General features: G+C 36.1%; 2 protein-coding genes across 2 annotated transcripts in view; one reads left to right on the top strand and one right to left on the bottom strand.

Annotated features, from left to right (window-relative positions):
- The window catches only part of TTN (titin), a 248995-nt gene that overhangs the window by 117804 nt on the left and 104162 nt on the right, over positions 1 to 27029 (bottom strand). The window contains exons 136-168 of the mRNA XM_046943725.1: positions 25944 to 26021; positions 25676 to 25750; positions 25380 to 25463; positions 25108 to 25194; positions 24409 to 24489; positions 23997 to 24086; positions 23689 to 23772; positions 22691 to 22792; positions 22418 to 22501; positions 22043 to 22120; positions 21746 to 21829; positions 21430 to 21513; positions 20864 to 21205; positions 20193 to 20273; positions 19334 to 19417; positions 18811 to 18876; positions 18036 to 18119; positions 17299 to 17379; positions 16979 to 17059; positions 15958 to 16029; positions 15346 to 15426; positions 14999 to 15097; positions 14718 to 14798; positions 13680 to 13760; positions 12875 to 12952; positions 12145 to 12225; positions 11722 to 11805; positions 11324 to 11413; positions 3707 to 3784; positions 2977 to 3057; positions 2554 to 2637; positions 2156 to 2245; positions 44 to 1411 (exon numbers count right to left, since the gene is read on the bottom strand). Coding sequence (XP_046799681.1) covers positions 44 to 1411; positions 2156 to 2245; positions 2554 to 2637; positions 2977 to 3057; positions 3707 to 3784; positions 11324 to 11413; positions 11722 to 11805; positions 12145 to 12225; positions 12875 to 12952; positions 13680 to 13760; positions 14718 to 14798; positions 14999 to 15097; positions 15346 to 15426; positions 15958 to 16029; positions 16979 to 17059; positions 17299 to 17379; positions 18036 to 18119; positions 18811 to 18876; positions 19334 to 19417; positions 20193 to 20273; positions 20864 to 21205; positions 21430 to 21513; positions 21746 to 21829; positions 22043 to 22120; positions 22418 to 22501; positions 22691 to 22792; positions 23689 to 23772; positions 23997 to 24086; positions 24409 to 24489; positions 25108 to 25194; positions 25380 to 25463; positions 25676 to 25750; positions 25944 to 26021 — 4278 coding nt within the window. The remainder of the gene's footprint in view (positions 1 to 43; positions 1412 to 2155; positions 2246 to 2553; positions 2638 to 2976; positions 3058 to 3706; positions 3785 to 11323; positions 11414 to 11721; positions 11806 to 12144; positions 12226 to 12874; positions 12953 to 13679; positions 13761 to 14717; positions 14799 to 14998; positions 15098 to 15345; positions 15427 to 15957; positions 16030 to 16978; positions 17060 to 17298; positions 17380 to 18035; positions 18120 to 18810; positions 18877 to 19333; positions 19418 to 20192; positions 20274 to 20863; positions 21206 to 21429; positions 21514 to 21745; positions 21830 to 22042; positions 22121 to 22417; positions 22502 to 22690; positions 22793 to 23688; positions 23773 to 23996; positions 24087 to 24408; positions 24490 to 25107; positions 25195 to 25379; positions 25464 to 25675; positions 25751 to 25943; positions 26022 to 27029) is intronic.
- LOC121113381 (titin-like) lies at positions 4527 to 7386 on the top strand. The gene is made up of 5 exons (XM_040703614.2): positions 4527 to 4611; positions 5571 to 5654; positions 5911 to 6021; positions 6376 to 6504; positions 6762 to 7386. The coding sequence occupies exons 1-5, from the start codon at positions 4566 to 4568 to the stop codon at positions 6869 to 6871; spliced, it is 480 nt and encodes a 159-aa protein (XP_040559548.1). The 5' UTR covers positions 4527 to 4565; the 3' UTR covers positions 6872 to 7386.

The raw sequence follows: 27029 nt of genomic DNA, 5'->3' as shown, positions 1-27029 counted from the left end.
CATACTATATTCAAGAAAAAGACTTCCTATCCATCAGATATACCTTTTGTTTGTGGAGCTGCTTGTTTTTTATGCACAGCAACAGTCTCTGGCTTTTTGACCAGCTTGGCTAGTGGTGGTTCTTCAGGTTCCAAAATAGGTTTTGGTTCCTCAGGTGCCACTTCAGGCTTTGGCTTTCGAACTGTTGTAAAATGCTTTAGTTTCTGGGATGCCAAAAGAGGTTCTGGTTCCTCAGGCACTGTGACACGTTCTTGCTCATGGTGTGCTACAACCATCTTTGATTTTTGAGACGCTGCAATAAGCTTTGATTTTTGGGAATCTGCAACAAACTCTGTTTCTTCAAGTGTTACAGTGAGCTCTGTTTTTTGGGCTGCCATCAGAGCTTTGGTTTGGGGGGACACAGTGTGCTCTGCTTTTTGGCGTGTTGCAACTGTCTCTGATTTATCAAGTGCTACAGTGAGCTGAGGTTTCTCAGGGGCCATGAATGGCTCTGGTTTTTGGGGTCCAGCAACACGTTTTTGTTTTGATGGCTTTAGCTTTTGAGATGCCACATCAGGCTTGGGTTCCTCAGGTACCACAGCAAGCTCTGGTTTCTCAGACACCAAGAAACGTTCTGTTTTATGGACTGCCACAGCTGGCTTTGTTTCCTCAGATGCCACAAGTTCTGTTTTCTGTTGTACCAAAACAGTTTCAGACTCCTCTGCTGCCACAAAAAGATCTGCTTTTTGGGCTACCACAGCTGGCTTTGTTTCCTCAGACATTATGAGCTCTATTTTCTGTTGTACCAAAACAGTCTCAGACTCCTCTGCTGCCACAAAAAGCTTTGCTTTTTGGGCTGCCACAGCTGGCTTTGTTTCCTCAGATGCCACAAGTTCTGTTTTGTGTTGTACCAAAACAGTCTCAGACTCCTCTGCTGCCACAAAAAGCTTTGCTTTTTGGGCTGCCACAGCTGGCTTTGTTTCCTCAGATGCCACAACAAGTTCTGTTTTCTGTTGTATCAAAACAGTCTCAGGCTCCTCCTCTGCCACAAAAAAATCTGCTTTTTGGAGGGCCACAGCTGGCTTTGTTTCCCCAGATGTCATGAATTCTGTTTTCTGTTGTATCAAAACAGTCTCAGGCTCCTCCTCTGCCACAAAAAAATCTGCTTTTTGGGCTGCCACAGCTGGTTTTGTTTTCCCAGACGTCATGAATTCTGTTTTCTGTTGTACCAAAACAGTCTCGGACTCCTCTGCTGCCAGAAAAGGCCTTGTAACCTCAGGCAACATATCAGGCACTGCCTTTTGCACCACTGGCACAGGTTCTTGTTCTTGACGTGCCACAAAGGGCTTTGTTTTGGGGGATCTTGTAGTGGCCTTTGTTTTTTGAGAAACAGCAACAGGTACTTTCTTGTCTGGGACAGTTGTCTTGGTCACTTCATATATATAAAAGATATTAGTTCTGAGTTTAACAATTGCTCAAACATATAACAACTTGAAGTAAATCAAAATACATAAAAACACAATTGTAATGAAAACATTAAAAATTTTCAAGCATTTATGTTAGCTTGTTTAATGATAGATATAACACACTTTGGCTTTTCTCATTTCAAATACACACACACACTTCAAGTCACTATATGTGGGTGTATATATGCACTGATAGTGTAACTTATGCTATAAGTAAAAAAATCACGATATTTATAAACAAAGTGCACAGGACAAAAGATATTAGTAATATTGCATATATGATTATTAAAAGATATTAATAAAATAAACTGAAGACTCAAGAATTGAGTGATGGCATATTGCTTTTCTTGGTAGACCTTCTGGTATTTCAAGAACATTGACATGGTTTGCTGTTAGCTGCTAGAATGGATACTTTTCTTCTGCTGCTACCACTTTAAAGATATTAGTGATTGCTGTTTTTATTAACCAAAGCACACAGTTAGTAGAACGGTAGGAATAATCCAAAACAGTGAGAAGATTTTGAGTAAAAAAGACAGGTAATTCACGCATCCAAAATTTGTCACTATTCTTCTAAAAGATCCATCTATGCATATTTCACAAACATAACCAGATCCATAGAACAAATTTGGAATCTCAGAATCAGAAGGCCTGGAAAATGACAGTGTTAAAGAAAAAGGGAAAAATACTGCTTTTATTATGTTGAGACTTACTTTTCTCTGGTAGAGGTTCTGGTTTCTCAGGTACAGCCACAGGTTCTGGTAATTTCTTCTCTGGAACAATCTTCTTCGGCACCTCAGGTTCTTGCAAAATATTTATTTGTTTTACTTTCAGAAATTTGAAGAATTGTAATTTAGTATAGCTCCAAGGAGAACATTATCAGGGAAAAAAAACCCTCTCATAAACAGTCTATGTGTTTTTAATACTGTTTGATGTGCACCAGAATAGCCATTGTTACTCAGTGAGAGTTATTCACAAGGGAAGACAACAGCACAAAAGGTAACACTTATGAATATTAGAATATAGCAAAGGATAACACAGACTTTAAAAGATAACACTGAGATAAACTAATTAAAATTTCTGTGTGATTTTATCAATACTGAACATGTACCTTTAGGTGGTGGAGGTTCTGCTTTTTTAGGAACTTCAACATGTACTTTTTCTTCTGGAACCACCTTCTTGGGTACCTCAGGCACTTAAAAGAAAGTAATTTATGTTATTTGTAAGAAATTTAAACAGCATCCTTAGCACTTCTGACATAAGAAAAAATAAAACTTGAGGGCATCAAAAACAAGAGTGGTTTTGGTTATGAGTATCAATTTTTTTCTTTGGCTACAGAAAATTTTCTGAGGCAATGGTTTTTTGCTGACTACAAAAAAGGTAACTTCTAAGCTTCTCTGTCTCTCACATATAAAAACTACAACTTAATCAACAAAAAATGTGGAATATTTATAATTAGAGAAAATAAATTTATTAAAATCACACTCGAGACAACAAAGAGTTTTTTCTTTAGTTCATCATGTACAGCAGTTACCTTTAGCTGGTGGAGGTTCTGGTTTCTTCGGTACTTCAACTGAAACCTCTTCTTTGACCACTTTCTTTGGTACCTCGGGCACTTGAAAAATATTAATAACTTTTACTATAAGAATTTCATAAACAGCATTAAAGCACAACAGCGTAACTGTACTAGTGAGGTCACCAATTATCAAGATTATATATATCCTTTTTCCTCACAATAAAAGTCAACACATTTGTTCACTTAAGCTTAGACAACAGAAGAAAATTCCCACAAAGGTCTTTGGTATTATCTTCTATGGTGTTAAAACAATAAGGGGTGATATTTCCCATTCTGTTATTTTGTTTTATAATGGAAAATATCTTTAGCTGGTGGCACTTCCATTTTTTTAGGCTCCGCAACTAGTATTTTCTTCAATTTTCTTGGGCACTTTTGGCACCTTAAAATTAATATTAATGCTAATACGTAATATCCGAACAAATTTAAATGTCATTAAATGGGAAAAAGAAGGGAACAAAAGGCCACCAGGGGGCATCAAGCAGAGATAATATCCTTTACCTTTGAGAGCCTTTTACTCTCAATCTTAATTGGGATACATTTGAAAGTACCAAGGGGAAAAGAGTCTGTTCCCAACAATTAAATATATAAACCCACATTTTATAAAGTAGAGAAGATGGATAAATAGTATCAAACAGATCTTAGTGAAAGGACAAAAAATTATTTTGAAGTTTTTATTAATGCGAAGTACCTTTAGCCGGTGGTACTTCTGGCTTTTTAGGCTCAGAAACTTTGATTTTCTCTTCTATTTTCTTGTGTACTTCAGGCTCTTTAAGGAAAGAGATGATTTTCAGTCATTTTACAGACTTTTACAACTTTGTTCAAAACTTTCAAATAGAAAATGCAAATTAGGAAAAGCCTTAATGGAATCACACTTTTACTAAAGTAAGGTTAGTACTTAGTGTCCCTGTAAAGACTAAGGTAACATTTCAGAGACTTTTGAAGCTTTAGTCAAATGGAGATCAGGGATGTGGCAGACTTAAATGTATCCTTCTACATTAAATAATTTTTCCATTTAAGTCAACAGCATCTCTTAATCTCTGACTAAGGCTGCCACTGTCCATTCTGCTTTCTTTGTCATATTCTTCTATGCATGATGATTTTGTCTCTGTATCAATATAGAGAGTTTTCCCTTGTGTTAGGTGTCTGTATCACTCTGTACTTTGATGTTCTTAAACATTCTTCTGGAGCTATTTTTTTTTTTTTTTACTGTTAGTCAACTGTATCTCAGATTACAGAAGCACTGCTTTCCCTTTAAGATTTCTGCTGCGATACTCAAGGATCAGTCTCATACCTGCCCAATTATATGAGTATTTCTAACTCACTGGTACACTAATCACACTCAAAGAGATTTTTCAAAGCAGTAGCATATATAGAACTATGACCACAGAAAATAAATATAGTAGAAGAACATAACACTTTAACTAGAATATAACATAACACTAAACTAGAATAACACTTTAACTAGAATTTAACATAACACTAAACTAGAATATACTAATATCTTTAAAGTGCCCAAGGTGCCCAAGAAAGCCACTCTGGAAGAGCCCATGCCTGTAGCTGCGCCAAAAAAGCCAGAGCCAGCACCAGCCCAAGGTACTTGTTGCCATCAACGTAATTAACCAGATTCTTGCTGCTGATTACCTGACATTTTTCAGCTCTGCACTACGCGTGAATTGTGAATTCAGTTGCCTGGTGGTTTTTACACATAACCCAAGGGATATTTTGAATTTATTGTTACATTTTCAAATTCTGAATCATCGGGCACAAAAATTTTGATTTTTAAGACCAAAGCATTATCAGAGTACTGCCAAACATTATCATCTTAAATTGAGACAGCAGAGGTCTTCGTGACTCAGTGACCGTCTAAGTGACCGTGTATCACAAGCACGAGCCTTTCAAAAACCTGTTTTTATTCAGAAATGCATGTACAGTGGGAGTTTGAAGACGTGATATCTTAGTGAGTGCTGAAAGAATAATTGGATACTTTGATAGAACACAATGAAGGAATGATTTATAAAATCCAAGTGTGAGAGGTGCTGCAACGAGGGGAGAACAGAAAGAAGAAATAAGATAGTGAGGGTGAAATGAACCAGTAGAGTGAAAAGTGTAGACAAGGAGTGGAAATGGAGAAGGACAGAAGTAGAGATGAAGGAGAAACAGTGGGATTTGTGTTCGTCACCCTGCCACCGCCTGTGCCGTTGAATGTAAGGCACCAGCAGCTTTACAAGGAATGACAGTAGATAAGATATGGGCTGAGGCTGTTCCCAGGGAGCTAACAGAGCTGAAAGTTGCAAGTTTCTCTTTGTGGATAGGGAAGGCTGCAGAGTATGCAGAGGAGTATCCTAACTCACACCTTCCCCTTGTGTAACACAGACATAACCTAAACGCAGGTGTTCTGTGTCTGTGTGTGCTTGTGTGAGAGAGTGAGAGAGGGATGGGATTTGCATCAGGAGGCCAGCTTGGTTATTTTCTTGTGCATACCTTTGGTTTAGGTGTCATTGTTCGTCTTCCTGTATAATATGTCAAATTGACGGTTACTAATATCTTTAAAGCACCCGAAGTGCCCAGGAAGGCTACTCGAGAAGAAAAACTACCTGTGGTCACTGCCAAAGCACCTGAGCCTCCCACAGCCAGAGGTACCTGACTTGATGGATAAGTTGACAGAGAAGATACTTAATCTGCTTCTCTTGAGCGTTGTCCTGCCCTCTCTTGGCCTGTCTTTGTTTTAAATCTGAGACACTTGAAGTTGTGAAAGTTGGGCAAACTGTGCTGCAGTGTGTGAGGTTTTGGTCACGCTTTTGTGGTGTTTAGCGTCTGTGTTGCCCTGGTGTTTGTTCCTGTTTGGCCAGTCTTTTCATCACTATAAAATGAACCCCACTAATATCTTTGAAGTGCCTGTGATGCCGGAGGCAGAGGTCCCGGAAGAGGAAGAGGAGGAGGAAGCACCGGAAGAGGCAGTACCAGTGGCAGAGCCTGAAGCGCCAGAAGCTGCTCCAGCTGAAGGTATACGGTGGTGTCCTGGAAGTGCCTGCCCTGCTCTCTGGGCTGATGCAGTGCTGACTGCTCTTTGGCCCTCTGCCTTCCGTGGGGAGGGGTGTGAGGTGCATTTAGGCACCATGTGTTTGTATGTGCCCATGTGGGCCTGTGGCAGAGGGTGGTGCTGGTCTGGGGCAAGCGCCCAGCTGTAAGCCCCTGCTTAGGCTCTTTGCTGCAAGCAGTCCACCTGAAGGAAGAGTGGATGGCTGAAGGGGACTGCCTGTAGCATGCCAAGGGCTTGGTCTTCTGCTCTGCTGCTCACCATTAGGCTGTTTACTGATCTTTGTCCCTGTCAAGTAAAAGGAACTAATATCTTTAAAGTGCCTGAGGTGGTTGAGGAGGAGGAGGAGCCAAAAGAAGAGGTTCCAGTGGTTGTTCCCAAGAAGCCTGTGCCAGTCCCCAAGAAACCTGTGCCAGTGCCCAAGAAGCCAGAAGCTCCTGAAGCTAAAGGTATTTTTCTGGGGAGATCTGCTTATTATCTTAGTGTTTTGATTAATTTTTTTATTTTTTGCTTCCCTTTTTTGGGGTAAGATTTTTTGTGTCTCTCCCCTCAGCCCCTCTGTGACTAAAAATACATATGTGACTAACTGACAGCCCCTTTGAGGAATATTTCAGTGTCAGAAGTATCTAAACTCTTTGATTTTGTCATCAGATTTTTGATCTATTTTTCATAACTACAATATTAAGTGGAAATAATATCTTTAAAGTGCTTAAGGTGCCCAAGAAAGCTGTTCCACAAGAAAAAGAGCCTGTTGCTGAACCCAAAAAACAGGAATTATTGCCAGGCAAAGGTATGTCTATTAGTGTATCAACATAGAAAGAAATAGCAGACTCTTCTGGTCTTAAATTGAACTAGTTTATGAATCATAATCTGAGATATATGTTTAAACATTATGAAGTTGAAGGTGGGGTGTTAAAAAAGAGTGAGAAAAGTTAAATCTTGGTCTGTTAAAAATCCTGACAACTTCCTGACCTTTCCGTAATCTTTGGAAATTAAGATTTACAAAATGCTTAGTATAAAGAGAATAGCATGCTGTTCTGAAGAACACCCTGCAGGTACATCTTCAGTGTAAAACACATAAAGAAGCAACCTGACATTTTTTAGTTATCCATATTCATTTGTGAATGCAACAGTATCAGTTCCCCACCTCTTTAAAAGTGGGTAGTTAATGCTGGTAAACTGGTAGTGGATTTATTAGCCAAACATTGAATATATTTGCTGATTATACGATTAGCACTTGAAAGGCCATTAAGATGAGCCGAAAGAGTGAAGAGGAAGTGAACATTTCTGTAGGAAACAAGATCTGCAAAGAAGAAACAAACTGTGGAAAACTGAAAATAAAACAGACGTGTAAAGAATAAAAGAAATGGTATAAGAACAGTAACTGTTAAATAAAATGTTAGTTTCATAAAAAATTAATACAGATGATCAAACTATTATGAGTCTTCAAACTCCCACTGTACATGCATTTCTGAATAAAAACAGGTTTTTGAAAGGCTCGTGCTTGTGATACACGGTCACTTAGACGGTCACTGAGTCACGAAGACCTCTGCTGTCTCAATTTAAGATGATAATGTTTGGCAGTACTCTGATAATGCTTTGGTCTTAAAAATCAAAATTTTTGTGCCCGATGATTCAGAATTTGAAAATGTAACAATAAATTCAAAATATCCCTTGGGTTATGTGTAAAAACCACCAGGCAACTGAATTCACAATTCACGCGTAGTGCAGAGCTGAAAAATGTCAGGTAATCAGCAGCAAGAATCTGGTTAATTACGTTGATGGCAACAAGTACCTTGGGCTGGTGCTGGCTCTGGCTTTTTTGGCGCAGCTACAGGCATGGGCTCTTCCAGAGTGGCTTTCTTGGGCACCTTGGGCACTTTAAAGATATTAGTATATTCTAGTTTAGTGGGTTGTACAGACGTAGACGAGACAAACAGACAATCAGCAACATTCGTGCACAGCCTTTCCTGAGAAACTGCTGTGTCTGCAGTCGGTTGAGAGTGCTGTTTTGCTTCAAACATGTGGAATGTGCAGGGTGTCAAATACGTCATGCAGGAGGTGGGAATTCTTTGTTTAGCTTCCGGTTTTGAGACTGAGTGGGATTACTACACTGTCTTTGTAAGAGCTGATCAGGGCCCGATGCATGGAGTCCAGCTGTACTTGAATGTCTGTAGCGTGTCACTTATGATAATGCCTTATGTGGTAACTTTTGGCTGTCTAAATTGTCTTTTCACTTGTTAATTTTTGTATTAATTAAAAATATTTCTATGCCTTTCATATCATCACTGTGACGCGGTAATTCACATGAAAATTCTCATTGTGTTTGCAAAACATATTTCTCTGGCATTTGCTTGGGAATTTGTAAAAGAATTGAAATGGAACAGCACTGCATCAATTTAAAGTGTATTCACGTTTTGAATATTACGAAAATAATTCTTTAGTATTTCAGCTTTGAAATCTCTTATCCTGAGTATGCTGAGGAAATATATTTGACATACTTGCATTGCAATTCACATTTTTGTACATGACTCTAACATAGTATGATACCAGATTACAACAGTAAAGGATCAATTTAAAATGAGATTTCTAAGTAATACAGAAATTAAAAAACGCACCATAGTAATGATTGGGTTCATCATGGCATATACCTTTAGCAAGTGGAGTTTCTGCTTTTTTAGGTACCGAAGTTGGCACTTTCTCCATTGGGACAGCCCTCTCACGCATCTCAGGCACTTCAAAGATATTAGTTCATTTTACATTTATAATACATCTAAACATAAATACACAGACTGAAACACAGAGGATGAGAAATGTTCTTAAGTAGCAATCTGTCACACACTCATGCTCAGTGCAATTTGTTGTGGCAAGCACTACTGAAAATCTCAGATTAAAAGTGACAGAATGAAGGAGGTTAAAATAGTGCTTAAGAGAAGATTAGGTATGTTTATGTATTCATGGTTGTATGTACCTCTGGCTGATGGAAGTTCTGATTTTTCTGGAACAGCTACTGGAGTTTTCTCTTCTGGGACAGCCTTCTCAGGCATTACCGGTTCTTTAAAGATATTAGTATATATTAGTTATGTGTTTAAGCTCTAATACGAGCACTGAAGCATACTATATTCAAGAAAAAGACTTCCTATCCATCAGATATACCTTTTGTTTGTGGAGCTGCTTGTTTTTTATGCACAGCAACAGTCTCTGGCTTTTTGACCAGCTTGGCTAGTGGTGGTTCTTCAGGTTCCAAAATAGGTTTTGGTTCCTCAGGTGCCACTTCAGGCTTTGGCTTTCGAACTGTTGTAAAATGCTTTAGTTTCTGGGATGCCAAAAGAGGTTCTGGTTCCTCAGGCACTGTGACACGTTCTTGCTCATGGTGTGCTACAACCATCTTTGATTTTTGAGACGCTGCAATAAGCTTTGATTTTTGGGAATCTGCAACAAACTCTGTTTCTTCAAGTGTTACAGTGAGCTCTGTTTTTTGGGCTGCCATCAGAGCTTTGGTTTGGGGGGACACAGTGTGCTCTGCTTTTTGGCGTGTTGCAACTGTCTCTGATTTATCAAGTGCTACAGTGAGCTGAGGTTTCTCAGGGGCCATGAATGGCTCTGGTTTTTGGGGTCCAGCAACACGTTTTTGTTTTGATGGCTTTAGCTTTTGAGATGCCACATCAGGCTTGGGTTCCTCAGGTACCACAGCAAGCTCTGGTTTCTCAGACACCAAGAAACGTTCTGTTTTATGGACTGCCACAGCTGGCTTTGTTTCCTCAGATGCCACAAGTTCTGTTTTCTGTTGTACCAAAACAGTTTCAGACTCCTCTGCTGCCACAAAAAGATCTGCTTTTTGGGCTACCACAGCTGGCTTTGTTTCCTCAGACATTATGAGCTCTATTTTCTGTTGTACCAAAACAGTCTCAGACTCCTCTGCTGCCACAAAAAGCTTTGCTTTTTGGGCTGCCACAGCTGGCTTTGTTTCCTCAGATGCCACAAGTTCTGTTTTGTGTTGTACCAAAACAGTCTCAGACTCCTCTGCTGCCACAAAAAGCTTTGCTTTTTGGGCTGCCACAGCTGGCTTTGTTTCCTCAGATGCCACAACAAGTTCTGTTTTCTGTTGTATCAAAACAGTCTCAGGCTCCTCCTCTGCCACAAAAAAATCTGCTTTTTGGAGGGCCACAGCTGGCTTTGTTTCCCCAGATGTCATGAATTCTGTTTTCTGTTGTATCAAAACAGTCTCAGGCTCCTCCTCTGCCACAAAAAAATCTGCTTTTTGGGCTGCCACAGCTGGTTTTGTTTTCCCAGACGTCATGAATTCTGTTTTCTGTTGTACCAAAACAGTCTCGGACTCCTCTGCTGCCAGAAAAGGCCTTGTAACCTCAGGCAACATATCAGGCACTGCCTTTTGCACCACTGGCACAGGTTCTTGTTCTTGACGTGCCACAAAGGGCTTTGTTTTGGGGGATCTTGTAGTGGCCTTTGTTTTTTGAGAAACAGCAACAGGTACTTTCTTGTCTGGGACAGTTGTCTTGGTCACTTCATATATATAAAAGATATTAGTTCTGAGTTTAACAATTGCTCAAACATATAACAACTTGAAGTAAATCAAAATACATAAAAACACAATTGTAATGAAAACATTAAAAATTTTCAAGCATTTATGTTAGCTTGTTTAATGATAGATATAACACACTTTGGCTTTTCTCATTTCAAATACACACACACACTTCAAGTCACTATATGTGGGTGTATATATGCACTGATAGTGTAACTTATGCTATAAGTAAAAAAATCACGATATTTATAAACAAAGTGCACAGGACAAAAGATATTAGTAATATTGCATATATGATTATTAAAAGATATTAATAAAATAAACTGAAGACTCAAGAATTGAGTGATGGCATATTGCTTTTCTTGGTAGACCTTCTGGTATTTCAAGAACATTGACATGGTTTGCTGTTAGCTGCTAGAATGGATACTTTTCTTCTGCTGCTACCACTTTAAAGATATTAGTGATTGCTGTTTTTATTAACCAAAGCACACAGTTAGTAGAACGGTAGGAATAATCCAAAACAGTGAGAAGATTTTGAGTAAAAAAGACAGGTAATTCACGCATCCAAAATTTGTCACTATTCTTCTAAAAGATCCATCTATGCATATTTCACAAACATAACCAGATACATAGAACAAATTTGGAATCTCAGAATCAGAAGGCCTGGAAAATGACAGTGTTAAAGAAAAAGGGAAAAATACTGCTTTTATTATGTTGAGACTTACTTTTCTCTGGTAGAGGTTCTGGTTTCTCAGGTACAGCCACAGGTTCTGGTAATTTCTTCTCTGGAACAATCTTCTTCGGCACCTCAGGTTCTTGCAAAATATTTATTTGTTTTACTTTCAGAAATTTGAAGAATTGTAATTTAGTATAGCTCCAAGGAGAACATTATCAGGGAAAAAAAACCCTCTCATAAACAGTCTATGTGTTTTTAATACTGTTTGATGTGCACCAGAATAGCCATTGTTACTCAGTGAGAGTTATTCACAAGGGAAGACAACAGCACAAAAGGTAACACTTATGAATATTAGAATATAGCAAAGGATAACACAGACTTTAAAAGATAACACTGAGATAAACTAATTAAAATTTCTGTGTGATTTTATCAATACTGAACATGTACCTTTAGGTGGTGGAGGTTCTGCTTTTTTAGGAACTTCAACATGTACTTTTTCTTCTGGAACCACCTTCTTGGGTACCTCAGGCACTTAAAAGAAAGTAATTTATGTTATTTGTAAGAAATTTAAACAGCATCCTTAGCACTTCTGACATAAGAAAAAATAAAACTTGAGGGCATCAAAAACAAGAGTGGTTTTGGTTATGAGTATCAATTTTTTTCTTTGGCTACAGAAAATTTTCTGAGGCAATGGTTTTTTGCTGACTACAAAAAAGGTAACTTCTAAGCTTCTCTGTCTCTCACATATAAAAACTACAACTTAATCAACAAAAAATGTGGAATATTTATAATTAGAGAAAATAAATTTATTAAAATCACACTCGAGACAACAAAGAGTTTTTTCTTTAGTTCATCATGTACAGCAGTTACCTTTAGCTGGTGGAGGTTCTGGTTTCTTCGGTACTTCAACTGAAACCTCTTCTTTGACCACTTTCTTTGGTACCTCGGGCACTTGAAAAATATTAATAACTTTTACTATAAGAATTTCATAAACAGCATTAAAGCACAACAGCGTAACTGTACTAGTGAGGTCACCAATTATCAAGATTATATATATCCTTTTTCCTCACAATAAAAGTCAACACATTTGTTCACTTAAGCTTAGACAACAGAAGAAAATTCCCACAAAGGTCTTTGGTATTATCTTCTATGGTGTTAAAACAATAAGGGGTGATATTTCCCATTCTGTTATTTTGTTTTATAATGGAAAATATCTTTAGCTGGTGGCACTTCCATTTTTTTAGGCTCCGCAACTAGTATTTTCTTCAATTTTCTTGGGCACTTTTGGCACCTTAAAATTAATATTAATGCTAATACGTAATATCCGAACAAATTTAAATGTCATTAAATGGGAAAAAGAAGGGAACAAAAGGCCACCAGGGGGCATCAAGCAGAGATAATATCCTTTACCTTTGAGAGCCTTTTACTCTCAATCTTAATTGGGATACATTTGAAAGTACCAAGGGGAAAAGAGTCTGTTCCCAACAATTAAATATATAAACCCACATTTTATAAAGTAGAGAAGATGGATAAATAGTATCAAACAGATCTTAGTGAAAGGACAAAAAATTATTTTGAAGTTTTTATTAATGCGAAGTACCTTTAGCCGGTGGTACTTCTGGCTTTTTAGGCTCAGAAACTTTGATTTTCTCTTCTATTTTCTTGTGTACTTCAGGCTCTTTAAGGAAAGAGATGATTTTCAGTCATTTTACAGACTTTTACAACTTTGTTCAAAACTTTCAAATAGAAAATGCAAATTAGGAAAAGCCTTAATGGAATCACACTTTTACTAAAGTAAGGTTAGTACTTAGTGTCCCTGTAAAGACTAAGGTAACATTTCAGAGACTTTTGAAGCTTTAGTCAAATGGAGATCAGGGATGTGGCAGACTTAAATGTATCCTTCTACATTAAATAATTTTTCCATTTAAGTCAACAGCATCTCTTAATCTCTGACTAAGGCTGCCACTGTCCATTCTGCTTTCTTTGTCATATTCTTCTATGCATGATGATTTTGTCTCTGTATCAATATAGAGAGTTTTCCCTTGTGTTAGGTGTCTGTATCACTCTGTACTTTGATGTTCTTAAACATTCTTCTGGAGCTATTTTTTTTTTTTTTTACTGTTAGTCAACTGTATCTCAGATTACAGAAGCACTGCTTTCCCTTTAAGATTTCTGCTGCGATACTCAAGGATCAGTCTCATACCTGCCCAATTATATGAGTATTTCTAACTCACTGGTACACTAATCACACTCAAAGAGATTTTTCAAAGCAGTAGCATATATAGAACTATGACCACAGAAAATAAATATAGTAGAAGAACATAACAAAACAAACAGAAACTAATAGAAACAATCATGATAGAGGTTTTTTCTTCCAAACTTTTGTTCTATATACTAAAAGATACCTTTGGCTGGTGTCGGTTCTGGTTTTTTCGGCACAGTGATGGGTACTTTCTCTTCTGGAATTTTCTTGGGCACATCTGGCACTTCAAAGAAAACACCATTTATTTTTGTTATTTTTAAAGCATTTAGAAATATATAAATTATTTAGAAGAAAGACTGTCACAAGAATAATAGCAGAATGATTCATAAGAATAGATCTGAAATTAGATGTGCAATGCAGGAAATGTTGTATATTACTACATATTACTAGGAATGCTTATAAATAGGGAACAAAGGATGAATTTTAATGTAAACCCTTCTGCCCAAGAGAAAGAGAAATCTTCTCAGAGTTCAACCATTGTTGACATATAGCCTTTAAGTGGTATTCCTGTCTTTTTTGGTACAGCAAAAGGTACCATCTCTTCTGAGACAGTTTTCTTAGGTAGCTTGGATGCTTTAAAGATATGTACTTTTGGGAATTAGAAAAATAAAACACACAATACAGAGAAGTAAGACAGAACAAGTAGATGTGAAAGGACAGTCTGACAACAGTTATATGTTCAGAACGGTTTCACTGGTTCTACTCCTCTGACGAAGAATGGTTTGAAGCAGCTTTACTGGGAGACTTTTGTCATGCAGTAGTGACATATGACACAAAATACTCACAATACCTGAATGAATTGTAACAACTGTTTTCAGAGCTAAATACTATTTCTATTCAAAATTAATCAGTAAGTTTAGCATGAGCTATGTGAAAGAGTACAAAGATTTCTTGCTTGAGTATTGTGGAATTTCTGAAGCTGCTTACAGTATCTAGTAATACCCATAAAATGAAAATGTTTATTTTGTAAATCTTGCTGCCTATTGACTCAGCAAAAATTTTCCTTATTACTTTTAGTCCTTCTGATAATTTTCTGATATAATTTCTGTACCACTGCAATGGATTGCAATGGGTAGAAGAAATAGCCAAATTCAACTATCTTTCACACTTTGGACAACAGCAAAACGAGACAGAAGAAAGTTGAAGAAAAAGGAGAAAGAAAGGATATGTTGGCCTATACCTTTGGTGGGTGGAGCTTCTGGCTTTTTAGGCAGAGGAACTGGCTTCTCTTCAGGGATAACTTTTGTGGGTACTTCAGGCACTTGAAAGATATTTGCTGATTTTAGTGTTATGATTTAAAGCTTACATACAAATAAATAAGACTAGTAAAGAAACACGAAAACTGACATACACAACATCACAAACTTCGCACAAGTTGATTACTAACTATTAAACAAGTAAGAAGCACAAAATATGAGCAAAAGATGACAAGGCCTAAGTTTTACTGGACTACTATAGTACCTTTAGGTGGTGATTCTGGCTTTCTAGACACAGGTGTAGGCTCTGGTTTTTTAGGCACAGCAATAGGCACTTCAGGAGCAACTTTCACAACTTCAGGCACTTTAAAGATATTAGTTCATTTTAAGAATTTTTATAGAACAGTAAGACAAGTCATACAAAAAAGTATTAAATGCAAATAAAGAACAAAAAGAATGAACAGAAATATTAATTACATTGAACAAGATTGAAACTATGAACAAGAATAATTAAATTTTTCTTGAAGGTCATTAATTTTCAAATTGCAGATAAGCAAATAAGATGATCAGTGACCAAATTGCAGATGAGAGATGATCAAGAAGTTCATATACCTCTAGGTGGCGGAGCCTCCTCTTTTCTGTGAACAGGAGAAATTTCTTCTTCTATGTATATTTCTTCATAAACTTCATGTACTTGAAAGATATTAGTATAATTTTAAATTAACTTAGAGTTACATCTTCAGACAAGACAATAAGAAAGACAAAGAAAATCAAATCTCCAAGCTTATCTTAATATGAATAGGTCTATTTTACATGTACTCTCAAAATCAGGTGTATTTGGAATGAGGGGAAAAAAAGCCTGACTTTCTATACTGCCATGATAAGACTTCTGCATGTTGCCAGAAGATGTGTGACATGTCTTTAATTGATCTACTTATTTGATCAGACCTCTCTAACTATTCCCTGTCACTTTTTCAATTTGTCTGTTTTTTAATTATTATTTTCCTTGAGGGTTCCTATCTCAATTTGCTTCAAAGCTAAAAAATTATTATTTTTTTCCCCTAAATAACAAATCCAGGTGAGTTTTATTTTTTATTCAGGTTTATACTGTGGCTGCTAACTAAACTTCAGGTTGTGGTACATAAAATATTCTCATGATTGTTAAAGATAGATAAATGAAAACAGATATCTTATTCTTCAAATCCCACTTAAAATGTTTTGTACCTTTAAGATGTGAAGCTTCTTCTTCTGGTGGAGCAGAAGGTATTTTTTCTTTGTGGGTAGCTTTCTTTGGTACTTCAGAAATTTAAAAATATTTTATTTTATAAATTTGCACTAGGAAATAAGTAGTACATTTTGTAAAACAATAAAAAAGCTATTAGAACAGTATAAAAATACATGGCATTAAGCTGTGAATACAACGTGGCAACTTAAGTTCATGCATTTCTGTTTTTGTAACTCCTGGCACCTAGAGGTCTGAATTTGGTAATCTCTGAAAAGATAACAGATGTTCTTTTTTTTTTTTTTTTTTTTTTTTTTTTTTCCTTCTTAAAAAGCTGTGTTTCTATAGAAATATCTGGGGGCCTTTGTATTTTTTTTGTCTGAATTGAAGTCTTAGTCTTCAACAGAGCTCCTGACATGACTGGAAAGAGAGCTCCTGGGAATTTTGCAGATTTGTCACTGCATTTGTTTGTTTATTTAGTTTTAAGATATTGAAAAAGAATGTAGTTAGGGAAATGAAATGGGACAAGCAATCAAAAAATATGGGGTCAATTCTTGGCTCTCCAATGAATTCCCTGACTGATAACATTTTTGGGGTGTGGGAAAGTTTAAATAATTTTGTCTGTTTTAATTTTAAGTTCTTGATGCAAAATGTATCAATGTGTTTGTGCAGCTCCTAATAGAAGACAAAATAAAAAAAAGAATTTACAGAGTATGTCTACTGAATTTGTTCTCCTAAATGATGAATTATTGCATTGGCTAGTGCTCATTAGTTTAACATGTGAAGAGTGCTGCTAAAATATTTCCTATTTCTTTGTGTTAGCAAATTGATTGCCTTTAATCCCCCTGTATGCATGTTCAGATAAAGAACATAAATTACTCATATAATAAGACATCAAATGGAAGAAAACTGTGTATACAGCTCCTCCTATTGCTGTATAGTAAAAAGATGCATAGTGGATTTCTCACTTGTTAACTCAATTTTTAAAGAGATTAGAAAAAAATCCATTATCAGATCATATACCTTGAGGTGGAGGAGCTTCTTTTTTAGGCACAGCAGCAGGTATTTTCTTAAGTGAGACTGTTTTCTTTGTCACTGTAGGTGCTTCAAAGATATTATATTTTTAAAAACATTAACAAGATGTAAGTAACAAAACAAAGAACAAATGACAGACACATAGCATCTAATGAAACATTAGAATGAGAACATTAAATGACTGGAGCAAAGATGGAGTGATGATGGGATGAATAGCTGACTTGTAGGTTATTATTATGCATGTTGTCTTATATATATATATATTTGGGTGGGTTTTTTTTGTTTTTTTTTTTGAATAGTTATTGTACCTTTAGGTGCTGGAGCTTCTGGTTTAATAGGAATAATAGCAGGGAGCTCTTCTGTTGGAACATCTTCATAAAATTCTGGCTCTTTAAAGATATTAGTATATTTCACATATTTTAATATTATTTACAAGACAAGATTAGAAAGAATGCTTAAGATGCACAGACAAATACAGACAAATAACTGTTTCAACATAAATTATTTAAATATCGAATTTCAACCTGATCATTTGCCTACACTTATTAGAAATAGTCATTTCCAAATGAGTAAAATACAGATCTATAAAAATATTTAATTATATTTTCTAATTATTTAGTTCTTGTTTTAGATGCAATACTGTATTTCAGTTGAATTTCTCTCATCCATATCTGGAATTAAGCATCTATATTCCAGCTCAAAAACTGATTTAAGTCATACTCAGATCAACTCTTAAGCCAGCATCTGCTTCAGTACTTTTTTTTTTTTTCTATTTTGTTCTAATATAGCTGAATTGTTTTCCCGGATCAGAAGCTTAATTTCTCTCTTATTTACATTTATTTCACCCGACAATAGGGGAGAAAAGAAAAATGTTAAAAATTATATCCAAATGTTGGGGGCAGAGAGAGTCTCAAAGACAATTGGGGAAATTACTTTTAAGTAATTAAAATAAACTGAAAATGACCCACGCTTTACAGAACAACCTAGAATGTGAATCAAGGAATTCTCTGCAATTTACTGCTCAGTAGATGTGTTACTGATGTACCTTCACATAAAAGAGCCTCATCTTCTTTAGGAATTAAGAAGGGTACTTTGTCTTCAAGTACAGCTCTCTTATCAATCCCAGGAACTTGAAAAGATAGTAACTTTCTTTTAGTAACCTCAAAATAATTTTCAGTTTTTAAAATCCCAAAGAGAAATCAACCCAGATAATTAAGTTCTTCTGAATTTCCAAATACTGAGCATTTCGATGAAAGAAGCATACAGTCTAGAACTGTCTTGCTGGAACAATGAATTATGTAGAAAATGCATTGTTTCTGCTTTCAAAGAGCATAAGCCATTTGCTTTTTTCACTCAGTCTTCTTGCCTTTCCTTCTGACACACATAACAACCTCAGTGGTTTGAACTTACTAGCTCTTGTGCTATTACTTCTCTAGTAACATCATGTAATATAGATACTAATATCTAGTATTATTACTTCTCTAGGAATATCATGACCATTATACTTGCTTTAGACTCCCAGTTTAAACTGAATTTACAACTACATCACAAAGAAGTAGTTTTCATGTCTGGATAGTGTAAGTAGAGTAACTACTCAGCATGTTTTTTGTTCATAAGTCATCATATTTCTGTCTAGCACATGTATAGCACACATACAAAATACTTAAATGAGAGCACTCAGAGCTGAAGCAACAGTTAGAGACTAAATTACACCATTCTCATGGTGTAAAGAACACGAGGATCATTTTAGAAGATATTAGTTGAGAAAAACAGTCCAAATATTTCCTTTCCATAAAATCTCATAGCAAAGGTTCCTTTACCTTTCATTTCAGGTGCACGTGTAGGTTTCTTTTCTTCAGGGACAGCTCTTTTGACAACAGCCAGCCCTTTAAGATATTATTTCCTTTTAGAGCTTTTAAAGTTATTTGGAAGAAGTTAGGAAAAAAGCAAATCTAAGACAGATTCATGAAGCAACAAGGGATTAAATGCTTCCTGACAGATTATTTATGTTAATTCTGAAGACTAGACAGAAGAACAACATACTTAAAACATTTTCTTGAAAGACAGACATAGTTTTAGCTGATGGAATCTGCGTCCTTTTCAGAAGGACCAAAAGTACTCTTACTTCTGAACTTAAAGAATGAGACACATATTTTTCAAAGCAACACCCATGTCTTTTCAACAAATGATTTGAAGCAAACAATGCCAAAAATGACTCAACAACAAACAGCTGAGTAGAGCTTCATAAAGACATAAAACACAGACACATCTTTCTCAATGAATAATGAAGACAAAAGACTGAAGTCAGAGTTAATGATTCATGAGGACACACAGGAAATATACCTTCAGCTGGTGGAACCGTTTCCTTTTTAGGAACAGCAGGTAGTACTTTCTCCTTTGGAACAGGTTTCTTTGGCAGCGCAGGCACTTTAAAGACATTTGCGATGTTTTAAGAATTTTTGCAGTAGTAATAAGAATCAGCATTAATAAAAAATGCAAACAATGCAAAGAGTCAGAGGAGAATAGTTAGAAAAATACAAAATAGAGTGCCTTTGGTTGCTATTGAGTGGTAGCCTTAAGAGCCAACCTTCTCAGCTGTTTTGCATGGATTCACACCGCTGTTTGGTGAACTTAGTACAGTGGGATGGGCCTTAAAAAAACTGACCGCGAGGTGGGTTTCTGGCAAATTAAGAGCTCTGAACAGAAAAGTAAAGAACTCTGGACTACAACAGGAACTCTACTAACATGCACTGACCATTGCTGTTCATAACACAATCTTTGTAGAGACTGACACAGAACACATATCAATATCAAATCCACTTCAGCCTATGATTAGCTTGAAGAAAGTAATTTTCTTCTGGGATTCTGTGGGAAACTAGAGTTTGACTGCTTGATAGACTTCTTTTAATTTATACATCTATTTGTTTTCAATACTTTGATATAAAATATCGTTAATACTGTGATGGCAAAAATTAAATCTTGGAGGTCCTCCTTCAAATGCCTTTGCCCTCAGAAAGAATTTGTCTAAGTTTTGATTTGTTAAATAAGTATTTACGTTTTAGTATCTTAATCCCAATTTTTGACAGTACTGGGGAAAACATTAGGTATTCAATAGTCAAATCAGAATAGGTAATTTACTGCATCCGGGGATTCTGAGAAGACAGAAGGCTGCATTTTCAAATTCCTCTTAAAGCTCATGTACCTTTAGCTGGCGGAGCTTCTTTTTTGGGAACAGGAACAGGTACTTTTTCTTCTGGCAGAGGTCTTTTAGGCACCTCGGGTACTTTAAGAAATATTTCAATAGGGATTTTAAGTTAGTTTTGAGGAATTACAACAGATGCAAAGTCAGAAAGCAGAGTAATTATTTTAGAAGAATCATCTCATCTGTGCTGTCAGGAGAACAGCCATTAGTCTCAGATCTTGAGCAATGGTAGCTAAGGAATATAAGTTCACATCTTTCTAGTACATTTTAGATGCAATTTCTGATTGGCATGGTGGGTCCTATGATCTTATAATCACAAATATAAAAGGTAAGATGGAAAGCCATGCTTGAATTTTAACAGGTCCATGACTCACTGGAGCTAGAATATCCAAAAGAAACATCCTGACATGTAACAGTATCGAATACAGACTGAAGCTGACCTGCATGAGGAAGCTACCATTTACTTTGTTTGTATCACATCTACACTGATTCAATCTTTCCATTCCACTCTGGAGGGAAGAATTCCTTCGTAAGAGGGAATGGATTTATCACCATCAGTTGCAGACAGACACAGTAGTACAAATGGGGAAAAATATAAAGAAGGAGGCTTAAGCAGTAGCTGGAAACTTAACAAGCAATGATAAGAGTAAAGAAATCATGACATGATGTACCTATAACTGGTGGGATTTCATAAGTTTCCTCATATGCTTCTTCATATTTCTCATAGATTTCTTCTTTCTCCCTAAACTCATACTTCTCATAGATATCTTCCTTCTCTTCAGCCTCCAGTTCATACTCCTGTTCCTGGATTTCTCTGTATGTCTCCGGTTCCTCAGGTTCCTCATATGCTTCAATTTCTTCACTTTCCTGAACCCCCTCAAACTCTTCGATACTTTCATATGTCTCATACTTCTCATACTCCTCATATGCGTATTCATATTTCTCTGCTGCAGGAACAGGAGCTGGAGCCGGAGCAGGGACTTTCTGAATGGGTTTCTTGGGTATTTCAGGCACTTTAGAGATAGTATTATTGTTAGTACCTTTACAATTATTTCATTTCATTTACAGTTGACCATCCACACAGACCAGCCACAGAGAACAGAAAACATTTGTGATAACCACAAGTACGATTTACTTCAAAATTTAAGAATATGCTTCAGAAATGGTACATATTCCAGAAGATAGTTAGGAAGGAAGAGGAAAAAAAAAAGCTTGGAAGAAAGAAATATATCTGTACCTTTAGCTGGTGGTGGTTCTTTGGGTTTGGGAACAATGGCCGGTACTTTTTCTTCTGCAACAGCTCTTTTACGCACCTCAGGGACTTTAAAGATATGATTTTATTTTAGCAATTAGAAAGAAAAACTTAAAGCAATATAATTAAAAACAAACACAAGGACAATAAACAGCTTAATGACTTTACAATGCAAACATTGATAATGAAGAGTTTTAACATAAATTAGAGCAGAAATCTCATACAACGGACAAAAGTTAGAATGAAGAGGGTCAAGAGTCTTTTTAGCATGAATATTAATGATAATCTGGAGCACATGTACCTTTTGCAGCAGGAACTTCCACTTTTTCAGGAGGGGCAACAGGTACCTTCTCTTCAGGAACAACTTTCTTAGGCACCTTGGGTACTTTAAAGATATGATCTGACTTCAGTGTTCTTGTTGCACAGTTTTCACATAGACACAAACCAAGACACGTTCCAATAGCAGAACAGAAACTCACAAACAAACAGTGAAGTGACAAACTCAGTACAACACAGACATACTAAAAAGTCTTGTGCTAAGCTCAGCTTGTATGAAGAATGCTATCTACCAACAACACTGCATTTACAAATGCAATACCTTTTTCTGGTGGAACTGGCACCTTTTTAGGGACAGGTACCTTCTCTTCTGGAACAGGTTTCTTAGGCATCTCAGGCACTTAAAAGATATTATTTTCAATTTAGAATGTCATCTATCAGCAATAACAGTAAGACTACAAAAAACATAGATATATACATAATGAAATAAAAACAAGGGACATGGGCAGACTTTCTGAAGAAGTTAAATTGTTTTGGAGCTTATTATTTGTCAGAAATCTGACAGCACTCTGAGACATTGATACAGAAAGACAATAAGGGCACAAAAATAACACAAGTAACAAGCAACATCATAAAAAAATTGCTACTGAATGAGAACAACAACACAGATTGTTTTCCTAGTTATTAATTTATATACCTTTTGCTGGAGGAAGCTCCATTTTGTCAGGAGTGGGTACAGGTATTTTTTCTTTTGGGACAGGTTTCTTAGGAATCTCCAGCTCTTTAAAGATATTATTTTGCAAACAAATTTTAAAATTACCTTCAGAGCACTAAAGACACTAAGAAACATGAAACAAGACAACAAGCTCCCCAGTAAGATAGTTAAGATTTACATCAAGCTCAGAAAAAGAAATCAAATATTTTAATGAAGTCAAAAGATCTCATGGATAACTTGCAAGTAGTGTTGTACCTTTCGCTGGTATGGTTTTCTCTGGAATAGTTTCTTCTTCTCTCTCAGGAATAAAAATGGGAATCTTTTCTTCAGGCACAGCTTTCTTTGGTGCCTCAGGCACTTTAAAAGATATTAAGAACTTTTGCAACGTTCCAAGGAAAAATTCACAACGTAGAACAAAAAGACTCCAACTTTAAAATAGCAACAGTAAGAAGCACAAGGGAAACTCAATTCATTATTTTTCATTCTTTCTCTGAAAATCGCAATTTGGTCATAAGGATTATGTGAGGATTTACTTTTTTACCCAATTCTTATACATAATTATTACCAACTGTATCACCAACATAGGCTGCGAATGAGTGGTTGTAGAAGATTTTTTAGTTTCTAACATATATCCTACCATTGTTTTGGTTTGTTTTTTTTTCAGTTTTGTTCTAAAAACTCAGCTGCTTAGGTAAACTTTGCTCAGCACTGAAGAAGTGGCTTCTGAGTAATCTATTTCCACACCGAATTTTGCATTTAGGGTCCATCTTCTGGTTATTTATAGAGCCAATTGTGTTTTGACTTTTTTTTTTTTTTTGTGTGTGTGTGTGTGTGTGTGTGTGTGTGTGTGTAAGTTTAGTTAGTAGGCTTGAGATTATAACATACACTTTCAAGACGTATGCCAGAATGATCTCCATGAATTGAAGAATTTTGAGATAACGTCCCATGGGACATTATTTCAGTTACTTTGTTGAAACATCCTCCCTCAGGAAGATGAGTTCTCAACTAACAATATCACAATGAATTCTTTAATTCATGGCAAACACTTAAAATTGAAAACAAGTAAATCATTCAAGACCAGATTTCTCAGCCCACGGAAGCCCTACCTGAGATCTAGCACTGCTCTCTATGTACAGTGGAGCAGCAGTGTTCTAGAACCAGGGATGTGGCTTCACATGACTATAAACTGATTCCACTGAAATATGAAAATATAAGGAAAGAGAATTGTCTTCACACACTGCAAAATGATATACCTTTAGCTGGAGGAATTTTCTTTACTTTAGGAACTGCAACATGTACTTTTTCTTCTGGTACAGCTCTCTTGGGCACCTCTGGCACTTGAAAGATATTGTTTTGATAAGAATTTTTCTATTACATTTAGAACATCACATTCACATACTAAAAAACACAGAACAAGGTCACAAACAACCGTAAGATGAAGAAAACTCCCTTCAAAAGGATAATTAAGATTTACATCCAAATTAAAACAATCACTAGAGATGAAGATCTTTTGATGAACTGAACAGAGCTTTCAGGTAATTTTCAGGAAGGAATGCTGTACCTTTTACTGGTATCTCTGGAATAGCTTCTTCCTCTTCCTCAGGAACAAATGTAGGTGCCTCTTCAGGAGGAGGTCTTGGTATTTCTGGCACTTCAGAGGTAGTATTTAATTGTAAGAAACTTAGACAATATCGGAAGCAGAGAGACAACTCACACAGAAGCTGAAGAGTGCAAGTTAGCAAGTACGTAGACAATATCAGAAGCAGAGCGACAACATACAGAAGCTGAAGAATGAAAATTAGCAAGTACATAGACAATATCAGAAGCAGAGAGACTACATACAGAAGTTAAAGAGTGCAAATTAGCAAGTACATTTTTAACAGTCTGCTATGATACTACAGTTATATACTAATAACAAACATACAGAAACAACAAAAAGCATTTTGAACAAGTTCACTCATGAGAAGAGATACCTTTGGTTGGTGAAGGCTCTCGCTTTTTATGTACAGGAACAGGTACTTTCTTTTCTGGAACTTTCTTGGGCACTTCAGGCACTTTAAAGATGTTGTTTCAGAAATTAATTTTCAGTGTAATATAAAAGAATAACAGTGTAACTGACATTAAGATAACTACAGAAACACGGTAAATTTAATTGTGTATGAGAGATAACTGATTTTAAAATAACACTTTAACTACAAATTCCTCCACTGAAATAAACTTACAAACACCTAGATTGCTGCCTTATAAGTCAATGTAGTAAGGCTGGGGGGAAGTCTGGCTGTTTAGGTACATTGTTTATCTTTTAGAGCAGCTGCTTTTGAAACAGGAAGAATTTTTAAATAACTCAGATTTGTAAACAGCCATTATTTTTTGCCCCACTCCAAAAAAAAAAAAAAAAAAGAAAAAAGAAAGAAAAAGAAAGAAAGAAAAAAGAAAAAAGAGACAATACATGACACAAACATGGAAATTTAGAAAGTGTAGAGTAAATATATCACCCATGTTTAACATAAGTGTACATAAAACAGTCACAATACAATGTTCTGATCACACACAGGTCAGTGAATGGTTCAGTATCAAACACACTACGAAGAGGAGTAGGTTTGTTACTTGCAGTCTTCTAAAACTGGAGAAACAAAACTAAGATTAATTGTTTGAATCAGAAACTGGTGTACCTTTGGCTGTTGGAGGTTCTTCCACTTTTTTAGGTACTGGGACAAGTACTTTCTCTTCTGGCACAGGTTTCTTTGGTACTTCAGGAACTTTAAAGATATAATTGCAATTAAAGTATTTCATTTTTGAACCACCATGCAAAGAATCAATAAAACTTGAATGAATCTTGAAAAAAAACAGACAAGAATAGACTCTTCACACTACATTACATTAAAGTGCACACGTGAACAAAAAACTTTGCTTTTTAAAAACATTTGGTTAAGAGATTATATACCTTTAGCCGGTGGAAGATCCTTCTTTTTCTTTACAAGAATTGGAGCCTTCTCCTCTTGCACAGGTTTCTTTGGCAATTCAGGAACTTTAAAGATATTATTGTAAAATGAACTTGAAATAAGCAGCTGAAACACCATGACATAAAAGCCAGTAACACTAAACATTTTAACACAAACACACAGAATGACAGTTCTTAAGAGCAATAATCCTTTTGCTATCATCATGCTTAATACAAGTGAGAAGATAAATGAAGTCTACAGGTCCTTTCTGATTACATATAATTACAAGTTGCTATACCTTTAGCTGGGGGAGCTTCCTTCTTTGGCACTTGGACTTTCTTTTCAGGTTCAGGTTTCTTTGGCACCTCAGGCACTTCAAAAACATTATTTTGGTTAAAACATAACCCACAAGCTATTCAAAACAGAAAACAACAGAAAACAGCAGCACAAACACATCAAACACAGAGCCCCCTCCCAAAAGAAAAGTAATGTTCAAGTGAAGTATCTGAAACACGGTATAAGTTATATAATCAGAGAGTGCCTGCTAACTTCAAGCGATGATATACCTTTTGCTGGAGGAGCTTCCTTTTTCTTCAGCACAGGTATTTTTTCCTCTGGAACAGCCTTCTTGGGCACCTCAGGCACTTGAAAGATACCATTAATGTCTTAGATATTTACTTCCAAAACAACAGGAACAAGCAAGAAAGCAAGAACTCCTAACACAAATAAATCTCAAAGTCATACCCAAAACAAACAGCTATGATTTAAAATGATGTAAGCACAAAGACAGAATAAAACAGTAAACAAATTGTATTCACTGCTGTTCAGCCTATCCTCCCTGAGGAGCCACAGATGCTACCAAGAAAGTTTTCTTTTTAATTCAAGGATTTAGTTGTTGATTCAAAGACTGAGTAAGGCAGGAACCAATTAAAGACAAAGAAGCATCATAGTGAGGAAACTAAAATACAAATTCAATCCTTTCCTCAATTTTTGGAGCAAATGAAAATGCTAACAGTAGATGAAAACAAACTTTGTAATAAGCACCTGCTTTAAGTGCTGTATTAATACCTTACGGTTTCACTTTTCTCCTTACTTTCCTCTAGAGCTATGATCCTAACACTTCTAAGACATTCAGCGGGCTACACTTGATCATGTTGAGTACGTCACTTTTGCATATATATTCAATATATATTGCTGGTTACATTTTATTCTTCAAAATTTTCCAAGTGCTACCTACATGTTAAAAGCAAGCAGACACAGTTTACCAATTGATTTAAGTCCAACAGAGAACTGTGGACAAATAACAAGCACCCGGCAGTTTATACCATAATTTGTTGGTTAATGATATCAAATCAAACCCTGACTCTGCTGAAATAAGCACAGATTTTCCATTTAACTGCACTTTCAACTAAAATGTATATTAATAGTTATTGTACTCCAAAATCCAGAAGTATTCATGTAAGTTTTATGATGATGGGAGGAGAATAATCACTTGCTCTGAGCATATTGAAGAAAGACTGCAGCACATACAGGTTAAATTTAACTGCTGGGATTAGTCAAGAGAAATTTTAGCCAACCCTAATTTTCCAGCTCAGGAGGAACCTCACTTTCGCCATGCACAGCAAGGCCTTTTCTTTAACGGGAGAAATGTA

The sequence above is a fragment of the Gallus gallus genome, chromosome 7 (genome assembly GCF_016699485.2).
Source record: "Gallus gallus isolate bGalGal1 chromosome 7, bGalGal1.mat.broiler.GRCg7b, whole genome shotgun sequence".
Taxonomy (NCBI): Eukaryota; Metazoa; Chordata; class Aves; order Galliformes; family Phasianidae; genus Gallus; species Gallus gallus.
The sequence above is the reverse complement of the archived record's forward strand: the minus strand, read 5'-3'. Positions and strand labels throughout refer to the sequence as shown.

Coding starts and splice junctions, on each gene's coding strand:
- LOC121113381 (XM_040703614.2), top strand. CDS start 4,566: ATGCCTGTAGCTGCGCCAAAAAAGCCAGAGCCAGCACCAGCCCAAG. Junction 4,612..5,570: donor AGAGCCAGCACCAGCCCAAG/GTACTTGTTGCC, acceptor ATATCTTTAAAG/CACCCGAAGTGCCCAGGAAG. Junction 6,022..6,375: donor AGAAGCTGCTCCAGCTGAAG/GTATACGGTGGT, acceptor ATATCTTTAAAG/TGCCTGAGGTGGTTGAGGAG.